Raw genomic sequence first — 10,342 nt, forward strand, 5'->3', positions numbered from 1 at the left:
GGAGAAAATGATCAATCAGATCCTGGCTACAGAGTTAGCTTTTAAATTCACACGTTATCCCGAGCGTTTACTAATTTATACAAGTCTGTTAATCTCTTCTAAATGAAATAACCACTGATAGTGGAGCTCAGAACGATGCAGCAGCAGCAGCCGGCTCAAATTATCCGTCCTCTGGGAAAGCGACTGACCAGTGACGCTCCTGGCATCTTCAAAGTGACATCCTGCCATAATAGTATTTACAAAGCAAAACTCTCACATCCTGTGTGCCCCCCCCCCCCCCCCCCCCCCCCCCCCCCTCTCTCAGGCTCCACTCTCCTGTGAGCTTCAACTATAAATGTCTCCGAGAAGAAAGACGGAATCTGCCCAAGTGACAAACGGCTTCCCTCCTGCTCCAATCAAAAGGAAACGGACAAATCCTGCACAGCAGAGGACAAACTTCAGAGTTCTGACAGGCCTCGTCTTTGTTTGTGTGCCTCGCTCACTCATTGGGATATTTTTAGATTAGAGATTATATTAAGGATTCAGATTTTGCCATTTGTTCCTACAATATATGAACTGAAATTAATTTTTAGAGCTAAATGTTAGATTTATATATTATATAAAGTTTATATCTGTATAATTGATAGACAAACAAAGTATAAATGACAGAAAGTCCTTCAGGTTTCCAAAGATAAACTCAATATGCTGATTGTTCGGTGTTCTGTCTCATTAAATTAGTTAATGAGTGAGATGATTATCAATCCCATGGCCGAGGACCACATGTTGGATACATGTTCTTCAGTTTAACATGAGCCAGAACTGGGTTTGGTCTTCCTCCGTAGTTTGGCGTCAGCTCTCATCACCAGACGCTCTCTTCTTCATCGCTGTCTTCTGCATGTGTGGCCATATTGTTCTTTTTGCTTCAGACACGTGTTGGAAACATCGTCCACCCACCCACTCGCTCACGGTGAATCCTGTGGAGGATCTCCTGCTGTGTTCTCACTATTGAACTTCAGAGAATCCGCACAAAGGCTGGAGGCTCTCACTCGACATGAATACACTTCTAAATTTATGTTAGACGACAAACTGATTTGTGAATTTAGCTATACAATAAAATTTGATTTATCAATTGATGTACAGCCCCTCCGGAGAATATCTGGAGGATCTCCAGGTTCAGTACAATAAACTTTACATCTGTATCTGTATCTGAGATGTTCTGCCAAAAATGTGGGTGTTTATTTCTTTATTGTTTTGTTTAATTCATTCAAATGCAACTTTTCAAATAATTTGCCAAATGTTTTTACTTTCAATCTTCTGCTTTTCATAGAAGTTGAAGTTTGGGGCAGAACAAGAAACGTTATTCATCTTATTTCCGCCTCATTCCTTCTACCTCACAAAATGCTTCTCATATATTTCATGTGGGATTAAAATCAGTTGATTGGTTTATATCTCGTTTATATTTAGATTGGAGCGTTTATGTTTTTTAGAATCCTGCTTCCTGAAGTGATGAACTTTAAAAACACAGTTTTAAAAGACAGCTAGTCGTTAGAGTTGTGATCTGAAGGTGCATTCAGGTGTTTTCTCGCTTCTTGTATAAATTATCAGACACTTTCAGTTTGGGCTGAACTCTGTCAAAGCCTCGCACCGTCTCAACCGCCTGTAGGAATCTCTCCCAACATGTGCTGCCTTGTTACAAGTGTTTTAATGTGGAGAGAATAAAGTGAACCCCTGCAGAGAACCTTTCGGCTGTCCGCTGAGAATCGAGGATAAACACACGCAGCCAGGAAAATGAAGCCAGCTCGGCTCAGCAGTCGTGTTTCACAGGGATTTAAATTGTGTCCTTGAGGCACTTTCTTTCACCATCATCTTAACCATGAGTCGCTCTCTCAGAGACCCTGAAGGGCACAGCAGGCTCGTTCATGTGTAACCAGCACCAGAACAATCTAACGCTCAGGTTCTAACAGGTTGTGTGTAAAGTCAGACCGACACCACTGAAGACGTGTAATCGAAAAGACAAGTCCGGTTTCACTTTCTGTTTTGAATCACGATCAAAAAATGTGCCCTGAGGAAACTAACATGTATTTATCTGACGCACACTGCTGGTGTTTGCAGCTCTGTGAGGCTGAGGGTTCCATCCATGCCGACATAACCATCCCTGCTCACACTGACACGCCTGAAACACGCATCACATGACCGCTCGTGTGCACGCCGGGGTATAAAAGGGAAGCGGATTGTCTGACTCTGCAGTTGGTTGCTTAGTAACAGACCACACTGGATCTGCGTGCCTCCTCCCACCAGTGCAGTTTCAACGTACACGTCTACAGACTTTGTTTTCCAGATTCGTATAAAGTCGGCGCGACCTTTGACCTTTAACTGAAACACGATCGCTCCATCTGAAAATCTGTTCTGTCCGAGTGACAACTGATCAAAAGTTGAAGCAATGATCTCAATCAATTAGTTAACGAGTCCAAGTGAATTGAACCACTTGACGACCTGACAACAGAACGTCCTCAGCCACCGGCCGTCTCCGGTGCGGAAGCGTGAAAATACCACGAATCGGAAACAGCTATTCTGTTGCACTGATGAATGAAAACAAGCTGAGAGGAGACAACCTATGGTCAAAGCTCTAAATGACGACTTTCCACCTGAAACACAGTTTGATCATCGAAATGATGAAGATGAGATGAGCCTCTTCCTCCATCGTTCCCAGCTCTCGCCCTTCAGGGGGAAACAAACTCTGCAGTTGAACAGATTTCAGAGCAGGCTCACCACACCTGTTTCCTCTTAAGGAATAAAGAACACTAAAGCAATATCTCAGCACAGCTACACACACTGTACTTGTTAACAGGGTGGATTCGTTGTTGGTTGGGTTCCCTCAGAAGATCTGTTTTTACGATAAAAGGACAAAACAACAGCAGCCTGATCTTTCTAGCGTGTTGATTCCGATGTCCCTATCAGGAATCAGGAGTTACGGTAAATCCTTTGTTTTGCTTTTTCAGAACATCTGCAGGAGAAAACTTTGTTGGAACAGCTTTGGTTTTGGCCGACTGAGATCTCGCTTGAATGCAGCGATGTTTCGCCGGACTAATCTGAGAGATGTTGGCCCAGGTCATTTAGCGATGGCCGTTCAAGTGTTTTATGAGGGGTGATGGGGAGGATAGGACTGCAGACTGTTGTGGAGCACAAAGGGAGACTCAAGTTTTATGTTGGGAAGAGGTTGGGGGAGTTGGGGGGAACCGTTTGTGGGAGCAATGGATGGCCACTCACCCGTAACAAACTTCTGTACAAAAAAAACCTATTCCGTCTGCTCGCCGGAAGAATATGTCCGAGAACAAAGTGGTGACGTAAAGAAATTCTTAACTTTGGAGTTACAGACATCTAAAATTCTTTAGTGGCACTTGATAAGGTCATGGCACTTTTGCAATGAAAAGACTCAGAAGAGGAGGGAGAGGAAGGAGCTTTATGGCTGAGGAGGACTTACCAGTCCGTCGCAGTTGTTAATGGCAACCGAGGCTCCAGGAACGTCTGAGATGTCGCCAATGAAGGTGCAGTCGGTCTTAAGCAGCTCACGTTGCAGTATCCTCTCCGTCGTGCTGCCGGGATCAGTATGGTTGGCGCCCGGATCGGCCTCGTCGACCGCACTGTCGCTGATATTCCCGGCTCCTTGAACGTTGTCGTGCCACTCCACCATCGCGCCCGGGGCCACCAGCCTGTTGTTGGGGCGCAGGCGGAGGTGGAACTCTTTCCCGAAGGCGGTGATGTTGAAGAAAAGTTTCTGTTCGGGTTCACCGGAGGAAAATACCTCTCTCTTGACACGCTGCTTGTGAGAGGCCGAAAGCAGGTGCGACAGGAAGTGTCCGTGAGAGTCGGTGCTGAAGGGAGTGACCAGGCCGTATTCCTTCAGTCGGCTCCGCAACTGGTCTGTAAAACACAATGAGACTTTCAGTGCTGCAGCAAACACACATTTAACTGCACATTTATCTTTTAGTGGAAACTTCCATCTGTGACAAACGTCATATCTGTAGTTTTGCTTGTGCCGTTATTTTCTGACAGGATCAGATTTTGTCGTCAACTCATATTTATTCTTTTGTAAGGAAACAGATTCAGAAGAAACATTTTTTTTTAAATTTCTCGTTGTCTCCAAACAAACGTTTCAAAATCAAATGACATTTAATTTACAATTCCATAAAACAAACAGAGACAGAAAATCCTCACACTTGAGAAGCATCAGCAGTAAAAAGATTAATGATATGTATAAAATATTGTTTGTCTTCCCGTCACATGAATTATTCATTAAAAGCTGCTTCGGCTCTGGATCCAACACCACATCCCTCCTCCAGCTTTCTCCCACGATCGCTAATATTACTGTCATCAATCACGGCAAGCTTGAGTTCCAGTGACAGAGCGAGGGGCAGAAAAACGTTCCAGAGGTAAATGCTTTGCTCAATATACTGGATATTCATCATGATAAAGAATCTGTGGGTATTAAAAGCGTTGTTTGCTTTTCGAGCTGTGACAGAAACGTTCAAAACATCTCTCAAACGTCGGGAAAGATAATGTACCGTGAACATCAGAACCTTGTAATTATCTTCACGAGGAGATGTTCAGACGTGTCAGCGGTGAGTAGGAACATGCAGATGTCACAGACGAGTTGACGACAGCATTAACAGATTTACAGTCTGAACTCTGAGGGATGGGAGCAGCTCGATCACACTTTAACACTGAGGATATTTTACAGTCCCGCTCAGTTACATCATCACAAATGAACTCCCTCCGCAGACATGAGAGACACAGAGGCAGTTTGATATCCACACCTGAAAGGATTGTGCGTCGTGCGTCGGGCTGACGTAACTTTTGATAGACTTTTACATATTTCAGCTTTAGGTTCTATTAGACGCAACCAGGGAAAAGTCTGACGCATCTTCATCCCAATTCTCGCTGTCAAGAAAAGATTTGAGCAACAATATGAAGAGTGATCGGGAAATGAAATGACCTCTGTCAGGAAGTGGGATTTCAGACAAACTTCTGTCTGCAGCCAAAAGGTTAAAAAGTTTGACTTTAGAAAAACATCCCTCTTCTGATAAAGTGATAGACGTTCATGTCAAACAGGAAGTCGCCCTTGAATGAATTTAAATACAGCAACAATCTCTATTCTGTGCTTTATAGGTTCAGATGTAGTTTTTATCTCATTAAATATAGATTAACAGTTTTATAGATTTATATTATAGATTAACTCTTCACACTGGTTCATGGTTGTTTTAAGTCATTGCTAAGGAAAACAGAACTTCCTGCCGCTGCTGCTTCACATTAAAAGCATTCAACAGGCAAAATAAGAGACATCTCGTCGTGTCTTGCAGCTTTAAAGGCTTTGGTTTGTGGAAAATCTAACATTTCCAAACCTGAACCATGGGTTGAAATCCTTTTTTTTTTTTTTATTTTGGCGACTTCTCACGGTCTCTGTGCCTTTAACTGGGAAGTTAAGAAGAAAGATGAAATCCTCTGAGGGAATGAACAGCGAGTCCACACTGAACTCACAGTCCAACCGTTAAATGATTCCACAAAGTTATTGACTCCAAGGCCCAGTGGCAGATATTCACTGTCACTGAGAAAGAAGAAAGCAACTGTTCCCTCAGAACAGATTTACTGTCATGTCCTCAGTCTGCTCAACATGATGTGTTTTGTTGAGGGAGAAGAGTCTACAGACTGTGGTCAGTCACTGTCTCTGTGGTTCGCCTGGTTACAGACGCCACCAACAAGAAATCACATGTTTGAGGCTCGGTGTTCGGAGAATTAACAAAATGTCATCTGAAACTAATCTAAACGAGTTTCTTCACCACTTTTCAACGCTTGACGAACACAAGTCGAGGAGAGTTTTACCTTGATTCAACTGTAAGCTGGTAACTTTTAAATTTTAAATCTCATATAAAAGATTAAATCGTGAGAAGCTTGTGAGCCACACATCTGTTCATCTTTCATTGAATCCCCGGTTGCAGCTTGAGGACGGAACTCATCGGTAAAAATCCATCCAGGTGTGAAGCAGCGTCAACATCTCCGTCTACGTCACAGGCACTACTCCTGCAAGATCATTTATTTGAAAATGTGTGCTTACGCCACCATGTGGTCATTTCTGAAGCGCTTCCACTAGTATACACCGTATAGACCCAGCCCACTTTCACCTGAACGGACATGGCTTTTTTGTTTTTACAGAAGGATCTGGATTATTCTTCACTATCCTCTGTCTCCTGTATTATTTCATTGCATCATTTAGAATATAAACGGTTGTTTCTTTGGACTTTAAAGTCTGACTAATGTCAAGTGCTTCATTAAATTGATTAAAGGCTTCGGATGAAACTGGTTTCTGGTCCATGATCCCTCACGTTACTACCATTACAGCGCTCGGAGGAGAAATCGGTCTCTCAGCCTCCGCTACCATGCTTCTCTCCATCTGCATCAGTTGTTGAGCATCAGTGCAAACAGGCAGTTCTCTGTTGTCAGACCTTAATCGAAAAATCCTCAACCACTTCAGCTGAAGCGGACGGACGCCTGCACAGCTGTGATACACTCAACTGTCCTCCGACAATAAACTGTGACTCAGTGATGCCTCACCTGAACTTGAAAAGCTGGAAACACAAAGACCAGAAGTGGCCTGACCTCCAAGGTTGAAGGTTTTTTGAGCGAGAGAACAAGTCTAACCTCTTTTCTAACCTGAGGGAACAAATAACACGTCTACACATCTGATCACGAAATGACCTGGACCGATTGATGGATCGCGATTTAGTCCACAACCAGAAAAGTGGATTAAAAACCTGAACACATGACATATTTTTCTGTGAGGTGTTTTAACTATGACTCTCCAAACTCTGAACAGAAGAACTTCAGAGCTTGACGACGTGCTGTTGTCGAGCAGCAGACTTTATCACGACAAACGCAGCAGAGTCAGTTGTTGTCTTGGGGACCTGAATGTGTCGCCGGAGCACAGAGCGCTGTTCTGTGACGGACATCGAGGGGGAATCATCCAACGTGAAACTGGTGAAAAACGCCTCAGTGTGGTGCGACACGCGTCAGCTGTTACAACACAGGACGATCCAGTGGGTAACAACCGGCAGCAGAGGGAGTTTTCTCAACTGTGTCAGCTGCCATCTTCTCGAAATTCATTTACACAAAGGTTTATTTCATTATGGAGGGGGGGGGGGGGGGGGGGGGGGCAGACTCTCTGTGCAGGTCTGAGGTTGGGACCACTTGGGGATTTTGTTTGTCCCCAAAAGAAAGTTCTTCACAAGCAGGAGTTAATTTGTGAAAGACACAAATTCTCTTGTGGCATTTTCAAACAATGCACTGTTTAGTCAGGTTCGACCAGATTCCTCTGATTCATTTTCTCCCTTTGTACGATTCATTTGTGGGGAACACACCAAACACCGGCCCGCGGTGAGGGGGGGGGGGGCACAAATCAATAGAAGCACAAATCAATTCTGGAGTGGTTTGTTTGTGGTGGGAACGGGATCCGAGGTCACTGCGGCCCAACTGAACTCTGGGGGGGTCGAGTCTAAACAGCCTCGAAGAAATTGGTCGGTAGGAGATTCTCTGGGGAACCATCGCTTGATTTTGGGGGAAATGCTTCAAGTTGAGACCAGATGATATTAACGCTATCGTTCTGAAGAACAAATCGGTTCTTCTGAGGGTTCTTACGTAAGGAAAACTGTCTTTAACACAGAAAACCACAGTGAGTGGTGGAAGTGCTCCACTGCCAAGTGTCACCTCCCTGCCTGAAGGCCCCCGAGCTGCTCCGAAGATAACGGCGGATGTAAAAGGATCCTACGTGGACACTGCTGCAGCTCACTTATTTCTCAGACGCACAATGGAGAACAGATGTGTGGGATTTAGAGGTGGAATTTTCTTTCCTGTATAACAAAGCCCTTGAAGCAGTTTGCTGGTGTAATATTTATGTGTGTGTGTGTGTGTGTGTGTGTGTGTAGGGGGAGTGGTGGGCTCCTCTCACACACTCCACTCTCTGCCCTCCCACTTCGATGCCAGTGTCCTCCTGTCTCTCCGGGAGCAACGTGTCTGCAGCTCAGGATGTGATTGTGAAGAAGCACCAGAGGAAAAATGATCAACTCACCCTCTCGATCAGCTTCACCAGCCTGTGAGGGGAGAGAGAGAGAGCGGGTTAACCAGGGAACAGCAGGAAACCACAGTGTTCTAACAAACTTCTGTGAGACGCCTGAACTTCACATGTCTTATGTAACACGCTAAACTCCCGCAGTGCGCAGAGGCAACATGCGTGTGTGCGTGTGCGTGTGTGTGTGCGTGCGCTTTTTTTACGCAAAATGTGAAGCCTCGGTCACGGATCCGCGGATTCGCTCGCGTTCCGGAGGAAGACGCGAAGTCAAAGTGCGTGCGAGGAGCAGAGACACTCACCTTGTCGGCTGAAGTCAACACGAGTCCTACAAGCAGCAGCGCGAGTGACAGCGCAGCCATCACGAGTCTTAATGAGACAGACAAACTTGTCCCAACGTCACAGATCAAAGCAAAAAAGGAGAAAGAACAAAGTCAAAGCGCGCACGAGCTACCCGGCTCATTCAGGACCGGAGCCGGAGCTGAAGGCTGCGCCTCTGGTAGAAGTTTCTCAAAAGTACAAAACCAGAGGAGTGGAGAGATTGAGGGAGGCAGGAGGGAGGCACACTGGTGTCACTCAGTGTTTTGTCTGGTTCTGTCTGTCAGAAAGTTTCTGGTGGGGTTGAGTCAGTAGGACATCCCCTCTGCCTCTGGACAGAGCTACAGTGTGAAGCTCTGGCACTTTGACTCCTCTGTCTAATAAACGACAAGGCCAACCCTGTGTGACGTCAGCCTGCCCTCTCCTTCCTCCTGCCTGGACACATGGTGGGACAGAGGAGGAGGAGGAGGAGGAGGAGGGTCCCAAATCCCTAACTTCATCCCCTCAGGGTGAGATGGTCGGCTCAGTTTATATATAACCACTTCTAGTTACATCAAGAGCCTGTTGACATCAGCAGTAATCCTGTGTCCTGGAGGAGACATAGAGGGACGGAGGAGGAAGAGGAGGAGGAACCCAGCTCCCTCACCTCATCCCAGTCTGCTCAGTTTATACATAACCACCCACTGTTATATCAAAATGAATCACCACTCTGCTCTTAGGACATGAAGGGACGGACACTAACCTGATCTGAGTTCAGGACACAATGAGCTGAGGCTCCACTGCCACACTTTGTTCCATCGACAGTCTGATGTCCTCCCTCTGTCCTCAACCTGAACATGTTCAGGGACAAAGAAGACAGTACAACAATAATGTGTGTATTTATAAATGAGAATACATTCATGGAGTACACATATAAACACAATATTCAGATATCCTGACATCACTCTGTCCTTAAAGTAAAGACATGGAGAGATGAAGGGGGAGGACGAGATGAGCACAGCTGCTCAACATGAACCTAATAATATATTCATGTCCTGACGTCGCTCTGCTCTTTAAACAAGAGACGGACATTCACCTCATCTGAGGCCAGGATCAACGAGGCTGTTTAACATGAATGGTAAACATATTCATTTACCATTAACTGTAACACAATAGTCCAATGTCCTGACATCGCTCTGTCCTTCAGCTGAGGACAGGATGAAACAGGCTGCTCCACGTTACGAGCAGCAAACACAACACATCTACAACAAACCACAACCGATCTAAGCTCACAGTTACAACCATATATATTTTAAATACTTGAAATAATTCAAATGTAATCGTATATACAACAATAACAGATTACACCCAAACAAACCCTCACACACTGGATCTGTACATGTGTCTATAAACCACGGTCGTGATTCACTAAAGAACATTTAAAATGTGTCCTTATTATTATGATTATCATTATGATCATTATTATTAGCTGAGTGAACGTGTTCCAGATGTGGAACCAGGTTTCAGGAGCTAATCGTGTCTCAGTGTGCACTATAACCCCTCATCAGCATAATTACAACTGAAAACTGAATAAATTGGAAAATACTCTCATTACTCGCTCGCATTATTAAAACATGTGGAGCACAAAAGAAAAGAACATTTACTCCCGAGGTCTACAAGAAGCTTTAGTGGGAGAAGCCGAGGGAAAATCTCCAGAGGGCGAGCGCTGCATGTAAAATCAGGTTAGGGGGCGTCGCAGTCATTTGCAATAATGTGAACTGTCCTGTCCTCGTCTCTCTCCTCATTCTGTCTCTGCCTCCGTCCTCTCACATGTCAGGTGCTCTCGGAGAACAGGCGTCCTCATATTCAGGACGACACCACTGGGGCAGGGTCAGTGAGAGAAACACAGTGAGAGCAGGCAGACAAAGCTGTAGGTTTGGAGGACTGCATTAT

At 45.0% G+C, this 10,342-nt stretch overlaps 1 protein-coding gene across 10 annotated transcripts in view; it reads right to left on the bottom strand.

Annotated features, from left to right (window-relative positions):
• Positions 1-10,085, bottom strand: part of adamts3 (ADAM metallopeptidase with thrombospondin type 1 motif, 3) — a 93,587-nt gene extending 83,502 nt beyond the window's left edge. For 3 of the 10 annotated variants that reach the window (XM_069523301.1, XM_069523299.1, XM_069523296.1), the window contains exons 1-3: positions 8,395-9,135; positions 8,096-8,117; positions 3,461-3,900 (exon numbers count right to left, since the gene is read on the bottom strand). In XM_069523301.1, coding sequence (XP_069379402.1) covers positions 3,461-3,900; positions 8,096-8,117; positions 8,395-8,454 — 522 coding nt within the window. In that variant the 5' untranslated portion in view covers positions 8,455-9,135. The other 7 variants (XM_069523297.1, XM_069523295.1, XM_069523300.1 and 4 more) reach the window with 5 other exon arrangements.
• Between the last annotated feature and the right edge of the window lie 257 nt (positions 10,086-10,342).

This window comes from Paralichthys olivaceus, chromosome 4 (assembly GCF_024713975.1).
Source record: "Paralichthys olivaceus isolate ysfri-2021 chromosome 4, ASM2471397v2, whole genome shotgun sequence".
Lineage (NCBI taxonomy): Eukaryota > Metazoa > Chordata > Actinopteri > Pleuronectiformes > Paralichthyidae > Paralichthys > Paralichthys olivaceus.